Source organism: Manihot esculenta, chromosome 16 (assembly GCF_001659605.2).
Source record: "Manihot esculenta cultivar AM560-2 chromosome 16, M.esculenta_v8, whole genome shotgun sequence".
NCBI classification, from domain to species: Eukaryota; Viridiplantae; Streptophyta; class Magnoliopsida; order Malpighiales; family Euphorbiaceae; genus Manihot; species Manihot esculenta.
In genome coordinates this window covers 29,591,216-29,608,984 of record NC_035176.2, presented here as the reverse complement: position 1 = coordinate 29,608,984, position 17,769 = coordinate 29,591,216, and the positions used below count along the sequence as shown (strand labels likewise).

Below are 17,769 nucleotides of genomic sequence, written 5' to 3'. Positions count from 1 at the left end.
TCACTATCGAGAATACGTTCGTTGGTTACTTAATTTTAAAAAATATATTTTAAAAAATTTATTAATTAGTTAATTTATTAATTTTAATAGTTAAGTATTATAAAAAAAATTAATATTTTTAATATAAAAAATTAATTAATAAATTTTTTTATAAATTGAAGGATTAATAACTAGTATTAAATAGTTAAATATTTAATAATTAAAGAATTAATTAATAAATTTTTCTTAAATAATAATTTTTCTTAATCATCAACATCTTTTGAAAAAGATTAGCAATGAAGAGGCCATCCATTTACTTAAGACTATAATTTTATTTAATATTTTAATGATTAGACTCAATGTATTATAATAATTAAAGTAATTAATGTAATGATATGATTAATTAAACAATAATCATAAAACGAAGCATTGCATTTTTCAGTTATTTATACTCTACTTATTCTGAAGACAGCTAAAAACTTATAAATGAACGGATCCAAGTATGGGTCAACCAGTCATGGCCTCTCTGAACTTTTAAAAAATTTTATAAAAGTATTTATGTAATTTTTATCAATTTTAAATAAATAAAAAAAATTATCATTCAGTCTTTAAATTTTTTAAAATATTTATTAATTTATTTTATTTAAAAAATTTTCAATTAAAATATTTTTTTATTTTATAAAATAATTTTTTTAATTTTTATAAATTTATTAACATGTCTTAAATATTTATATCATATATATGTATTATTTAATCTCTATATATTTAAATATTTATATTATTTATTCTCTTTAATCAAAGATAAAAAAAAATTGTTTAACGGTTATTTTAATTAAATAATTTAATTTCATAAAATACATAAATTTTTTAATTAAGTAATTTTTATAAAAATAAAAATTAGTAAAAAATTAAGAATCTAATAATAATTCTCAAATAAACCGACAACACCATCATCATTTTAAAGTAATTATTCTAATTTTTGTCTTTTTTTATTTAAAAAATCCCCGTTTAATTTTTAAGATTTTAACTCACACATATTTTATTTATTTATTTTTATTTTAAAAATATTTATGAGATAAGTTATTCCGTAATTATTTAATTTATTGATTTAATATATACATAAATTTCGTAATAGTTAAAATTAATTCTGAAAATTATAATAATTAAATATAAATTAATTATTATTAAAAAATATTAAATTGATTCCATATATTATTAATTATATTCTAAATTTACTAACTATATTCTAAATTTTTATAAATTAATAAAATTAGAAAATAATAATTTTATTATTTTATAAAAAATTAGAATATAATTAACACCACTGTTGAATATAAATATATATTTAATAAAATTTATTATATATACTACTTTTTATTATTAAGAATTGAAGATATTTTTATTTATTTTTATTTATATAATTAAAATTATATATTAGATTATTTAAATTGAAAAAATAAATTTCAAATTTATATAAAAAAATAGTTTTAAAAGTAATAGTCGGATTGTTTAATGAGTTTTATGGACTATTTAATTTATAAAAAAAATAAATTTTAAATAAAAAATAAGTTTAATAGTCCATTGTTATATTTAAAATTTTAAATATAAATCAAAACATTAAAATTAAATAGTATTTTTTAACTTATAATAATTTTAAAAAGTTTAAAAACTCATATTCAACAATTAATTTAACTTGTTAAATATTATGCATAGTGAATTTTTTTAATTTTTCTATTTAAAATTAAATTTTACTTTGAGAATTTTGTAGATAAGGATTTTTATGAATTAAGAAAATTAAAGTTTTCGAAAAAATAAAATTAACTCTTGATTTAAATTTTTGGCTCCATCACTAATCAACACATGAATTTATTAAAAAATATATATATATATATATAAATTTAAGTCTGCAGAAAAATAAAATATTTTCTATAAAATAATTTTTATTACTTAATTTTAATTTAAAAAATAAAATTTATTAACAGATTTTAAGATGTGAAAAATAATAATTTTTTCCGTATAAGAAAAAAATTATTTTTCTAAATATTTTATTTTTTAATTAAAAAAATATTATCTATTAATTAAAATTTTTGAGTATTAAATGTTAGAAAATATAAAAATATTTTTTTAAAATAAATTTATTATTATTATTTTAAAAGTACTCAGTTGAAATATTTACGTATAGTAAATATTTATACTATTTGATTCATATTATATTAATTATATATATTATACAGTTTTTATAATTTAAATATTTAAATTATTTAATTTTTTTATTCATATTAAAATAATTAAATTATTTTATAAAAATATAATATATTTTAATTGAGTAATTTTAATAAATTTTTATAATTTAAAAATTTAATAGTAATTCTCTATTTAAATGATTAGAGAGAGGATGTGGTCATTCACACACAAAGTCTTAAAGATGGAAAAAAATGTTGCAAATTAAATAAAGTTTTAGCAGTACAGAGTAGATAGGAAAAGCCATTCATGCCTTTTACAGATTCCATGACAGATTTTACCATTAAAAAAGAGACTGATGGAGATAGTTCTCTAGCACTGGCTTCAGAAAATTTAGTCCATATATTTTATATTTTAGTTTAAAATAATGAGTATATTAACTTAATAATAATTTTATTTATTTTTTAAATTTGAATGGTATTTTCACTAAAATTAAATTATTATTTATGCTTAATCTTAGCACAATAAATTATTAAAACACTAAATAATTAGAATGGCAAAATTAATAAATTTAATGAACTATTGAGGGCGAATTTGATAGATCCGCCATGTTTTTCATTTGTTTTTAGTATTCTGAAATTCGATAAGGGTGGATTCAAAGATATATTTTTGTAAAATTTCCTTTGATTTGTTTTTTCTTTATTTTTTTTATTTTTTTATTTTATAGTGATGTGTATATACTGTCGTGTGTGTTTGTACTTTTCACTATAATTATCTTTAATTGTATGTACGAATGTACAGACTATTAATTTCATTTGACATTATGTGACTATTATATTTTTTATATTTATTAAAATATTTTTATATATTTTTATATTTATTAAAATATTTTTATCGTTTTTTTCCTTCAATGAAATAGTCCCTTCTCCTTAAGAACGAAAATAAAGAAGAAGAAAAAAATGTTGATGACGAAGGAGAAGAAGAATCTTCTCCTCTTTCTCCTTCTTAAAAAATGAAAAATCGAAGAATAATAAAAAAAAGAAGGAGAAAAAAAAGAATAACCAAAGAAAAAGAGGAGAAAGAATCAACCGACGAAGAATGAGGAGAAGAAAAAGGAGGAGAAGAAAAAGAAGGACAGTAATTTAGTTTTTTGCTATATTTTTAACGATAGAAATACATGATATAACTATTTTGTTGATAGAAAGAAAAAATAAGAATATTTTAATAAATTTCTGAATATATAAGACTGCCTTGTTAATAAAAATAATATACATAGATTAAATTATAAATTTTTTTTATTAATAGTAATTTAATTGATCCCAAATTTTTTTAATCTGCCACTGTGTACAAAATTATAATGGATAACAGAGAAGATGGTGGTCTGTCTTTTAATTTTACTATTAATAAAATTTCTCTATTCTTTTTACTATTAAATATTTTGCTATTTAACTTTTATAAATTTAAAAAATTTATTAATTAATTTCTCATATTTTTAAAAATTTAGTAATTAATCTCTTTATATAAAAATATTTTAAATTTTTTTATAATATTTAATTATTAAAATTAATTAATAAATTTTTTAAAATATTAGAAACATTTTAATATATTTTTTAAATTAAAAGAATTAATGAATTTCTAAATAATAATTTTTTATTATTATTTGGTTGAATTAATATTTACTTATAACCAATTAGAAAGAAGGAAAGTGAATGTCCTAATGTTAAGAAATAGATATAAACATTAATGGAGACACATGGGTATGTAACCTTAAAACCCTGTCTACTTAAAAGAGTTAGGGTTAGGGTTAGGGTTAGGCTAGCTAGGCCTATAATTAAGGATCATTAACTTCCAATGTGAGATTTAGAAAATAAATAAATAATTAATTAATTGATTTTGTTGATGATGGAGATGGATCAATGTCTGAATGAAAAAAACAAAATATGAGAGACCAACTTGTCCCGTAATCTGTCACAGGCCAAATTCAATAATCTTAATTTCTGCACAATTTTTTCTCCACCGACACCTTTTTCGTAAAACTTCTACACTCACATTATCTAAAATCAAATAATATGTAAGAAAAAAAATAATTTGGTTTAATTATTTTAAATAATTTGAAAAGTGAGTACAAAAATTTGTTGATGATACAATCCTATTCAGATAATCCATTCAATTAATGCTAGTTGGTATATGACAAAAAAAAAAAAAAAATGATACTTGGTGAATTTGAGGCGAGGAGGGCTACTTTTCACAAGAGGGGACAGAGTGCGATAAAGCAAATATTGAAGGCGATATGCATCCTTCCAATCTTAGAAACTTTTCTTTAATGGGTTGATGTGATACGAAGCTCTCTTCCTCACCACACCCCCTTTTGATAAAAGCCTATACAATCAAATAGCTAGCTAATTGCAACTCTACAGTAAGTTTTTTGTGGGCCATTTTCTCTAAAAGTTGCTCCAGAACCCATCACTTTTGAACATCGTATCTGCCTTCCGGAAATTTATACAAAATTCTTTAAAATTTTTGGGCAAGTACAATTGGTTCCACTGCGACTCACAGCTCTGTAGAGTACTGGTATAATAGATGATTCTTACAGAATTCAGAGTATTTCAGAGAATATAGTTGAAAATAGGTAAACATTCTATGAGCTCCTTCTATGTTGCTCCTTATATATCTTTCAATGTAATTGTTACAAATTGCACACTAATTTGCATGAGTGCAACATTTTAATATGAACTTAGAGCACATGCTCATTCACTATTTTAAATAATTTTTCGTACATCTAAGGCGTATACGTGTATTGTCACTGGAGACCAGAGACAAAAGTTACTCCAGTAGAAGGCAGCCAAGAAGCTCCATCAATAAAATTACCAACAGTAAACTTGACAGCCTCCTGAGCTCCAACAACATGAAATCCAGGCCATGTTACTCTGTTAGAGGTTCCAGCTCCAGGGCCTGTATTCAAGTACTCTGCAAAATATAGTGTTTTTCCGTAGGACTTTGCATCAGGCCACTCGATCCAGCCCCTTGATGAAATAGCATCATCGATATTAGATTCCATGATGACTGATCTCGAATACGGCTGCCAGGGCCTTCCAAGATACGAGTTGAAGTTGTGCTTAACCGGAGAAAAATCGGAGCTCGCTGTGATTCTACAGTTCTGAATAGAAAAGCCGGTGTTCTGTCCAGGATCTGTCCTTCCATTGGCTAGAATTACATTGTAGGCTCCTCCTTTCGGCCGCCGAAGCACCAAGTAGCAATTCTGGAAAACAGCAGCTGCGTTGCCGAAAATGAAGTCTATTGTGCCATAAATGTCGCATTCTCTGTAGAATTGCCGGAGTGCAAGTGCATATAAGGTGTCTTGGTAGCCTGCGATGCTGCATCTGTATAGAACCGAATGATCGGAGGCGATGTGTAAAGCCAACGCTTGTTGTCCTTGAGGTCCTGCTGTGTTGTGAAATCCAATGTCACGAGCTATGAATCCATCGCCTGTAATTGCTGCCCCACCAATACACAAGAGGAAAATTTCAGCCACAATAATAATATTATATTTTTATATTTATCTCTAAATTTCAAATTATTTTTCCAAAGCTATTTATTAATTAAAAATAATTAATTTAGTACCATGCAACATTTATATTATTATTATAAATTTATAGCAGTAAATTTTATAATTTTAATAACAAAAAAATTTTGCTACATACCCAGATTATGACTACCACAGAAGAATATATACATAAATATTACAGAAAATGACTAACCTAGCATGTTGACTCTTCCATCTTTGTGGAAAAGGACATGCTATAGTAGTATTTTTCTTTTTCTTGTATTTCAAAAGGGTATAAAAAAAATAAAAAAAAAGAATAAAGTAATCATATTAATAATTGAAATTAGGACTCTCCCATCTCTCCATGTAAATGAATATGACAACCTCTCAATAGACTAAGACATTGCAAACAGTAGCACATTCTTACCCATTACAATATGTTCTCCACTTACCAGTGCAATTGTTTATCCATAAAAAAAAATTGTTATGTTTGATCACATGATTACTGTTTAAAGATTTATGTTGTGTAGATTCACTGTCTTAATTTCAGCAATAGTTACCGACAAAAAATATTTTATGTAGAGGACTAACTGAAAGTGCACTATTTATTTAATTTATCAGTAAGTTTAGAGAGAGTAGACGACTAACTGAAAGTGGCAGAGGCAGGCATAGAAGAACCTCCGGTAACACTGTCATCACCAGTAATAATGGTGGAGTATTTACCGTCTCCGATCAAAGTAATACCATCTTTATTGGTGCGAATTTTCTCCTTGTAAACTCCTGACTTCACATAAATCACAAACCGACCTCCACTTGCCGCTTCGATTGCTTCTGAAATCGTTTTATAGTTGCCTGTTCCGTCTTTTGCAACCACAGCATTCGCCTTGATTGTGCCACTTTGGAGGAGTTTTCGATCTCTCGCCGATACCCACTTTGGAAAATCTTCCACTTCCTCGCCTAGATGTCGAGTTCTCGTGTTGTTTTTAAGCTTAACACTGTTGCTAGTAATCCTGTTGACGAGAGCTAAAGGGTTGCTGACCAATTGAGAGAGATAATCCATTTTACTCGAAATCTGAGAGTTGACCTCACCGGCCGGAAGACCAAGACTGTCGGCAGAATCTTTGCAGGCTTGCTGGAAGGTCAAAGCTGCACTTAGCCAGGTCTGGATGTCGTTCTTGTTCTTTTTTGGAGATTCTTTCAGCGCCAACAGCGACTTGTCCAACTGTTTGAGAGACATCTTCATGAGATTTTCACAGTAACCTGCATGCACAGTAAAATAAGGCGCAGAGACGCACACCAAGCATTAATTCTGAGCCAATTCTTATCCAATAAAAGTTAATGAATCAATCATTTTAACACTATTAGTTAGTTTCTTTCTCGTCTGCTGACTCTCATTAGAAAAAATGATGGATATTGGGTGTCACCTGTGACAGATTTGGCGAGATGAGCATCATGGGTTTCCAATTGGGAGCTGAGAGTTTGGAAGTAAGAGCTTGGCAGCCTGGTCTCCGAGATAGTCTTGTTAACAAGAGCAGACACAACATGAACAGTACTATGATCCCTCAACTCCATCAACGTATTCCGACACAGGCTTGGAAATCTAGTAAAGCTGCATTCGCTTTGGATTCGTGCTTGGAAATTGACAGCACCACAAGACACCGTGGCCTCTAAGGCAGAACCTAGTAGCCAAAAAACAATTAAATGCAGCAGGCCCATATGAAATTAACAATCTAAAATAAGCTAAAAAGTTTAGCCAAAGATGGATGGAGTGATTTGTTAAGCTATCAGATGAAGACCTAGCAGAAGGGAGATTGATATATATAGTGAAGGAAGTTCTCTTGGGGCACGATTTTGAAAAGTTGGAGAGAATATTGGGGTTGGTTCAGTGGTCTATTTTGGTGAGTGTTGATAAAGAAGTGGTGGTCGTGCACGTAGGGTCTGGTTTAGCCACTTGGCTTGGGCTTGGCCTAAGCACGTTGTACATTTTGTACATACGGATCAGTTTCAATTGTTATTTTTGTGTATTAGGACCCAATAATAATAGTTTGGTTCCTTCTTTTTCTTGCTTTTCTCACAATATTTGATCTTCTATTTTTTTTTATAATTTAAATTAATATTTTTTTAAAAAAAATTAGTTAAAAATGTTTTTTATATAAGTAACTTTTTTATTAAATTCTTCTACACTTCTGATATTATTAAAATATATTAATTTATATAATTAAACTATACAAATAATATAACTAAAATTGATAGTTTAAAAAATATAATTTAACTTTGTTAAGATTAATAAACTAAATATATAAAAATTAAAAAAATTATTATTATTGATACACACCATCATTCTATTATCTTATGATCATTTTTTAAAAAAATTGCAATCTAACAAATTAACATTAGCTTAATTTTTATTTTCATCTAAAAATAGTGATCGTATATAAATATAACAATTTTGTTAATATTTATTTTAAAGTATAATAACAATTTTTTTAATTAAGGATAAAACTAATTAGAGTTTAACTTTAAATAGAATTAAGAATTTAAAAATATATTAATAATGATAGAAATTATCTAAATATAAAGATAATTCTTGGTAGAATAGAGTTTGATTTAAAATAAAAAACTAATCTAATTAATCAATCTAATTAAAGTTTTTTTAATTAATAATTTTTTGAACCATTAAAATAAACAATTGTAATTAAAACCAGAATAAGGTATACACATATGTGTGTATGCTTATCTTTGAGGAGCGTCCTCCCCTTCTTTTTATTCCTTTTCTTTCTTATAAGAGACACCTGATGGCCTCTCTGTTACAGTGACGCCCGTCTCTGTCAGGCAAGCCCGTACATGCTGTAGTGTCAGTCTTCTTACCTATGTCAGGCGGCCATTTAATTTTTTTCCAGTACGCATGCAAGTAGGGCTACGAAGGGATCGGACCTGCTTGTTTCTCATCACGTCCCATCATTGGGCTGGCTTTTTTCTTACCAGACTTGGGCTCGCAGATGACCCATCCTGACATGTGTATCGGGGTCCAGGCCTAAGCTGCTGAATATGCCTGTTTAGGGGCATTCCGAGCTCTGAACCTGATCTGCTTTCGTGGATTCTGACTCGGTCCAGATGGGCACGAGACCCAACGGTTATCAAGTATCACTCTTTAAGTTGCTCCGGCCACCATCAAGTAAAAAACTCATGGCCAAAACTTTCTGGTTACAATAGCCATAAAAGACCATAAATATCATATTGAAGCCCCTAGAAAAGAAAATGAGAAGAAAGGTAAAACGACAGGCATCAACACTCCATAAAAAACAATCCATACTCATAAATCACAATCAAAAGTGAAAAATAAGCAAAAAATGATGATAAGTCATTTAAGACAAAAACAACAAACCACAATCTTAGTCAAGAACATAACTAAACAGATTAAAAAATAACTCTCGCTTATTTTTCTTAAATCTGTAAAGTAAACGAGAAAAACAAATAATTAAATAGTTTGATTTTATAAAATATATAAATGTTTTAATAGAAAATTTTAAAATAAATGGAAATTAATGAATTCACTAAAATTCAAAGATTCAATAAGAATTCTTTGTAAAGGAAATGGTGGAATGTAATCTAACGGCTCAAATTTTTGAAAATGTGAAAATCATACATAGGACTTTAACTTTCTGGCCATAAGTGGCTTTGCCTAATCTACATGCTCTCCATAATAGTACGCATAACCATTTCGGAAACTTGCATGTAATTAGCCTACAAGGCTACATAAATGGCATTTTCATAATGGGAAAATGAAGAATATGCTATGAATTATTATTGATGATCTGAGATCCAATAGAATAGTGTTTTACAAGGGTTTGTGTATTGGAGAATAAAACTTGGTCTATCTCTCTAGAGGGGTATCCTTTTATCCTTTCTTTCTGCTTGCTGGTGACGTATAACGGCTCTCCCATGATTGGGCCACGCGTCTCTGCCATACAAATATGGGCGTACGAGGATATCAGGCGCCTGCTCCATGCGTAACGGCCTCTGATTCTCCCCCGTGCGTACGCTCGAGCGGATCTGCCAGGCTGTATGACGAGTCTCGTTCTGGATTATGGGCTGGACCGAGAGCTGGGTTGGACGCTGAACCCAGGAGGAGAAGGAATCCATAGGAAGGTTATACGGGCTGGGCCGATCTCGATGAGGAAGAATCTGGTGGAGTCCGGCCTCAGAGGTCTGATGATCTGGGCTTGTTTTGAGAGGGCGTGCGGGCCTTCCTTTCATGGGCCGTGGCCGTAATCTAGGCCCAGAATTGGGGGTAGGGAAATCCAGCGGTCATCAATTATTATAGCAAGTCATTTTGGAAGCATTTATATTTTTTTTATTTTTGAAATGGGGATCGGGGATTGGAGGAGTAAAATATGAGATCTCTCAAATTCACTCAGATTCACTTATCACAGATTTACAATGATTTTGAATGAGTGAAATGAGATTTTTTTAATTAGGGATGTTAATATAAAAAATCAAAATTTTGTAAGTTTATGACAATTTAATATAAAATTTTAATTCTTAATATTATGGGTCAAATTTTCAAATATTTTAGCGATTTTATTTAAATTCAATGTAAATTGAAAAGAATGCGTTCATACTGATATGGCATAATAAATGTTTTTTTTTTCATGGATAAGATGTCATTTTTCTTAATTAATGTGTTAAAATGGGGATAGAAGAATGGAGGAGTAAAATATGAGATTTCTCAAATTCACTTAGATTCACTTATCACAGATTTACAATGTTTTTGAATGAGTGAAATGATATTTTTTTTAATTAGGGATGTTAATATAAAAAATCAAAATTTTGTAAATTTATGGCAATTTAATATAAAATTTTAATTCTTAATATTATGGATCAAATTTTCAAATATTTTAGTGATTTTATTTAAATTTAATGTAAATTGAAAAGAATGTGTTCATACTGATATGGCATAACAAATGTCTTTTTTTTTTCTTATGCATAAAATGTCATTTTTTTAAATTAATGTGTTCATACTTAATTAATTTTTTTAAAGATAGAAATATAAAAAAAAGCTCTGAGGATAGATTTTCTAAGAAAGGTAAAATAAAGTAAAGTAAAGTTTTAAGACCTTTCAAATCTATCAATTTACTGGATTAAAAAAGTGAGGGTTTTAGAAATTTTGAATCCTCCTCAAACAACCTTCCTTCTAAATAAAGTAATTATTTTGAAAAACTATACCTTATTTGGAAAAACTCCCTCTGTTAGGAGCTATAAATCCCTCGTTCAACCAATTGTTTAAAAGCAAATTTCATTGTAAAAGTAAAATCTGAGTACAAATGATTCACTACAATAGACTAAAAGTTTTAATTCAAGCCAAATTTAGCATAAAAATAAAAAAATTTTAAATTAAATTAACAATCAGTCCAATAGTCTATTTAGTGTTTTTCATATATATAATATAAAAAATATATATAATAAAATTTATTATTTAATCAAACAAAACTTTAGAATACGAAACTTAGAATTGCTCATTTGATGGAAAAATGAGTGGTTATAGTTTAGTTATTAATCAAATCAAACAAAAAACACGTGGAAGCAGAGACAGGGAAAGCTTTCAATTATTAAAAAAAAATATTAATTAATTTTTATAATACGACGAAATTCATTGACTATTTAATATTTATAATTTAAAAAAATTTATTAATTAATTACTTAAATTTTTAAAAAATATATTAAAAACTTTCTCCCTATTAAAATATTTTAGATTTTTTTATATTTAAGGAATAAAATTAATAAAATAATTAATTAATATATTTTTAAAATGTAAAAAATATTTTAATATATTTTTTAAAATTAAAAAATTAATTAGTAAATTTTTTTATATTAAAAGAATTAAATAATAATTTTTTATTATTAAATATTAATGATGACAAGGTTTATCAACCTCAAAATTTTCTCTACTTGTGCAAGTTGTCGCTACTTTTCACGGGTGACCACACCTTCAATATTAATTCTAATGATAATGTAAACTTGTTGATCCTTTTATTTTCTTGACATTATTCATTTTATAAAAAAAATTAAATAAATTTTTAAAAATTATGTATGAATTTAAATTTTTTAAAAATAAAAAATTTAAATTTAAAAAATAAATTTTTATATTTAAAATAAAAACATTAATTAAAAAAATTAATTAATTAAATTAAATTCTTATAAAATTATTCGTTCAGGACAAAAGAGATAAGTAGTTGTGGTCCGGGGACAGGAGAAAAGCCAGCTATATAGCAAAGGTGCTGATAAATTCTGAGGAGTCTCTCTCTTTAGTTGCACACCATTATTTATTCATCATTTAGAAAATTATTTTGCTTCCCTTCGTAATTTCATTTTCCATTTTTTGCACTACACATGTATATGTCTCATGTTACTTTCCTCCAACTACAAAAATTTTTTATGGATTATTAATGAATTTTTTCTTGTTAATTTGTAAAATTTGTTGATAAATTTACAAACGAATTTTGAAATTTTATTTATATTTATAAATTTTATGTAATTTTTTTTTAATTAAAGACACTCGATTATAACTAATGGTTTAGATTTCGTTATAAATTTTAACTAATATTGTTTGATTAAGATAAAATAAGGGAAAATATAAGTTAGAATACTAAAAATCTTATTAAAATTTCTCAAAAATTAAAAAAATGAGGTTTTAATAGTTAAGAAGGCTATTTATAATAAAAACAAAAATCTAATAAGTAAAATTATGAAAATATTTAAAATATTTAAAAAAAATAATTAAAATACAAAATTGACCTCTAAACGATAAAATTTTCATATCGAACTTTGTGATCAGGCCTACGGCTCTCGTTACATTTTTGAAAGTCGTCCGTCTTGAAATTCTCTTTTCGAAATGTTATTGTGGGTCTCTATCAAACGTCAACAGTAAAAATTAGGTCTGATTCAAGTCTGCCGTAAAATTCAAGAATATTTACTCCATATTAACTAACCACTAATATCATAAAATAATACATCAAATTAGGGCAAAAAATAGCTATTCTAACAAAAAAAATTAATAAAATATGTAATAAATTATTTACTACTAAAAAATATATATTATTAGAAATAATATAACTTGGCACTCCGAAACTTAGTCTGGTGGAAAATGCATCCTAATAGACTTGAGAAGTCTAACGTTCTACTCCCCCCAACCCCCTATTTCAAAAAAGAAAAAAATATATATAACTTGATATCATGTCTTTTTTTTTAATATGAGAAAAAACATTCACCTCTAGCTATTGCTCTTCGGCCATGAATAACTTTTCTTCTGCCTCAACTTCTCCATAATTTTTTTTTTTTTTTTGAGTTTGCAATGATGTGCTTTCACATTACTATAATTTTTGCAATAGTTATATTGAATACTACTTTTATAATGTCTTGCTCGTCATTCGCCGCCTATAATCAACTTGCTCATAGGATTTTCCTCCATCTCTGCCTTCACCAATAGCTCTATTACTGTGATTTCCTCTACTAAATTTCTTGCCTCTACCGGTTGATGATGATATTTTGATCTGAAATGTCTTTTATTCTGCTTTTTTGCAGAAAGAATATCAAGATACAAATAAATCTGTCACGATCAAACTTCAATCACTATGCTATGAATTTGAGAATTTAATAACGAAAGATGATAAGATCATGCAAGTTTTTTTGTCTAGAGTAGCCATGATAGTAAATCATTTGAGGTCATACGGTAAAAAATATACTAACTAAATTATGGTTTAAAAAGTTTTAAAGAGTTTAACTCTTAGATTTGATTATGTAGCTGTTGCTATAGAAAAATTCAAAGTCTTATCATCAACGGAAGTAGAATACATAATTGCAACTATCTCAGCTTGTCAAGAAATTTAGCTCTGAAGGTTATTGAAGGGTCTTAACCAACTAAGATCTTCTCTGATAACAAGTCCACAATTTCAATGTCAAAGAATCAAACCTTTTATGGGAAGACTAAACACATAGACACCGATCATCACTTCATTCGAAAGTTAGTCGTAAGTAAGCAAATTGTCTTGACTTATTACAGCATCGAAGAATAACTTATAAATGTCCTAATTAAGACACTCTCACTCAAAAATTATTCATATTTCTGATCTTATTTTAAAGTTCTTAATTTTAAATCAAGAAATACGTTAGAAGTTGATTCAAAATTAAATATTTTTAATAGCTCATACTTTATTAGATAATTGCAAAAAAATTGTATGAAAAAACAAAATTATAAATACATCATAAAGTAAAGCCAAAAAAATAATAATTATCTAACCATTAGGTCTCATTAAAAAATTAATCACATCAGTTAAAACAACTAAAAGTTATATATATACGTGTCAATAATCTATTGAATTATGATTTTATATAAATTGTTGATAAGGAATAATCATTTCACTGTATATTCTTTTGGTACGAAAAAGCCTCAATGTTACTGATTTGATTTCCATATATAAAATCAAAATCTTAAACTTAAATTTATTTTAAATTTAATTATATATTATTTAATATTAAAATTAATTAAATTAAATACTAAAAAATACGCGAGTCATTCCATATTCATAAACTCTCGGCTATGACTAGAGCAGAATTATAATTTCAGGTGAGAAGCGTAAATCAACATGCAAGACACCCAGCAAAAAACCAAGTGTCCTGTCTGGGGCTCCGATCTGCTAGATTTAGGATTACAAGCAGCAACACAGTGGGGTATCATGTAAGAGCAAACTCCAAAAACATCGACAAAGACAAAAACGTAACACGTGTACATCTTAGAAACCATCACTTCTTCGTTTGAAAATAAAATTCTTACACGTATCCTTCGGAGCCAATTAAAATTACAATAAGTCTCACGTTTAATTAATATATATAAATTGAATGTATGTACAAAATTTCTTTCCATTTAGATTCCGTCTGTTTGTCAAAAATATTTTAGAGAAAAATAGTTTAAAATATTTAAAAATTTTAATTAAAAAAATATTTTTTAAACTTAAAAATAATTAAAATTATTTTTTTAAAATAAAATAATTTGTTATATTTTAAAAATTTTATTAAAATTTTTATATATAAATTTTTAATATTTTATTTTTAAAATAAAATAATAAAAAATAAATTATTTTATTAAAAAATATAAATTAAAAATTTACGTAAAAATCACATTTTCATCTGCTTTTTGTTTTTTTTTCTCCCATATTTTAGAACCATCTGGCAATCCTAATCTCACATCAGTCGATGTGTATTATTTTTCTCCCATATATATATACACGTGGACTGTTTATACCACAGTGGATTGTTTTAACTGCTCTATAAAATGCTGACATTAATTTGGATATTTCTTTCTAGAATTATTTAACTAATTAAAGTAGTAATTAATTAAATTGATGATCAAGTGTTAATCCCATATATATCTACTTAGATATTACTTTTGATAATGAAATTATTTAACTTTGCAATTAAAAAAAATATTTTTGAAATACGAAAGTTGTCTATGATAACAAAGTAAGAAAAAATTTCTTGCATTATTTATTTAAAATTAATAATTTTGTAAAAATTTAATTAATTTTTTATTAATTCTTGGTAAAATATTAAATTTTTATAATTTAAAAAATTTTTAGTTTAAAAAAAAATAAACACATATAATTATAGTAAATTCATTTAATTTCTTTTTCAAACAAAGCCTAAATGAATAAAAGACTTGATAAATTTGATTGAAGAATGCAATGTCTCGTTAGATAAATGTAATTTTTATTTTCTATTTAAGTCCAATTAAATGGCCTTTTATTATATATTGATAAATTCAAGTTAGGTATTTGATAAATAAAAAAAATTCCATTTAAATTTAATCGCTAATGTTTTAAACAACCAATTATATATAGAGTTCTTCGCATTTTATTATTATAAATTATTTATAAATAAATTATACTTTAATTTTAAAATATTAATATAATTAACAAATTATTCTTTATATTTTTAAAACAAATTTTTATATTTTCAGTTAATTTAAAAATCAGTTTTTCATCATTATAACAATTGAAATATCTTTATTATTCCCTTTAAATTTAAAATATATAACTAAAATTAGATTTTTATTAAACACTTCAATCCTTTAATCATCATTTCATAATATATTATTATAGTTCAATAAACAAATTCAATAGATGTTAAATACTTTTATTTTTTATTTATTATTGTATAATATATTTTGATTTTTGATAATGAAAAATTGATGTGGTTGGTTTCTAACCTAGTGAATTTGACGTTTAAATTAGTAATTTATTAGAAAGGATGAATGTAAAAGATAATATTAAGGATGAATGTAAAAGATAAGTTCAACTTAGAATAAGTGTAAGAATGACTACGCAAGTTTAGTTTTATAAGTTTCCTTTTATATTTTAAAAAGATGAAATTAGTTATCGAATCTTCTGAAAATTTGACTGGTGTTTAGTTAGCAGATAAAGAATTCCGTAATTATAGGCGCAATGAGAATTTACTAGATTATCCTGTAACAGTGACTTTATTCTATAAAAGGTTCAAGTTGACAGAGTACCAAATATTACAGTATCCTAATATTCTTTTGAGTAAGATTTCTACAACTATATATCAGTTTATTAGTTTCACGTTACATGATTCTATCTACGATGACAGCTCATAATTTATTTTTAAGTGATTTTTATGTCGAATCAAATATTAATATCATAACATCAACTATTATAACCATTCAAACATATCCAAATAATTTTTAAATTTATTTTTAATTTATTTCAAAATGTTAATTCAAATTATTATATAACTTAAAGCTATATAATAATTGGTTGGAAACTATTAAAATCTGTTTTGTTCCAACCGTTAAAATCATAATTTAGATTATAATTTTAATTAATTTTAATTATTTTAATATTATTATAGTTTTAATTAATTTTGATATTAGTATGGATTCTTATAGTGCTGTTCAAATTAGTTGCAAAAGAAATTTATTTTTTAAAATGCTTGGCTTTTTAAATGTTCGCCACCTAGGAGTCTTTCATCTCATGTTTGGACTGATTTTTAAAAAATTGGAAATATATGGATTTAAATATTTAATTTTAAAATTATAAAAATTAATTCATAATTTATTTATTATTAAAAATTATAAAGGCAAATTATTATATAACTTAAAGCAAATTGTTTAAAGGAAAATTGAAAATATATTGAATTTATTTTCAACTTATTCCAAAATGTTAATTTAAATTATTATATAACTTAAAGTTATATAATAAAATTATGATGATAGACCTTAAAAAGGAAAATATCAAATACTAAAAATATTATTTAAAAAAAAAAAGTGTTTTTATCCTACGTGGTTCTTCTAACAGTAATGCTAAATAGGTTTTATTGCGAATTAATAATGTGGGTTGCTGTGTATGGCACATTGGAAACTGAAATAATGATATTTGACGATAAGAGTTTTGCTGTCGAGGGCGACAACAGCACATGCATGGCCTCCGACGCAGTCCGCCACATAGCAGCTCCTGGAGCTTTGAAGGCTTCGATGGACAAGTGTCTCAGTGACTCATTGTTCCTTTAATTGCCCACTCATGAGACATGCTTCGTTATTTCGATAAATGTTGCCAAAAATTTCTCGCATCAACTTTTGATGATGAGTAGAAAATTTTAATATTTTTAAATCTAAAATATGAAAAAAATATATATATAATTGATAATCGATTGAAGAAGAGAGAGGAACAACTACTTGCTATTAGTACTCTAATACAAAACTTTCCTCCCTTACATGATCCTGAAAAAATGGGTTATATTTTTTGTTCAAGAAAATTGAACAACAACACATTAAACATATAGCCAAAATTTCAATTCTAAGTGAAAAATATTCACATACTTTCAATTCTAAATGGAAAAAAAAATATTCACACTATATAAATCTTTAAAGCCATCAACTCTTCAATTCATGGCCACCTTTCTTTGAATTTAGCTTCAAGAAAACGAAACCTCCTTTGTAATCTTTTAGATTTAAATAGAGAAGTAGAATGGCCAAAAGATTGTTGTTTTTAGCT

General features: G+C 25.9%; 1 protein-coding gene across 1 annotated transcript; it reads right to left on the bottom strand.

Moving 5' to 3' along the window:
* Positions 1–4,779: 4,779 nt before the first annotated feature.
* On the bottom strand, positions 4,780–7,582 carry LOC110602823 (pectinesterase). Its single transcript, XM_021740391.2, has 3 exons — positions 7,129–7,582; positions 6,353–6,964; positions 4,780–5,655 (listed from the first exon to the last, which is right to left on the bottom strand). The coding sequence occupies exons 1-3, from the start codon at positions 7,418–7,420 to the stop codon at positions 4,961–4,963; spliced, it is 1,599 nt and encodes a 532-aa protein (XP_021596083.1). The 5' UTR covers positions 7,421–7,582; the 3' UTR covers positions 4,780–4,960.
* Between the last annotated feature and the right edge of the window lie 10,187 nt (positions 7,583–17,769).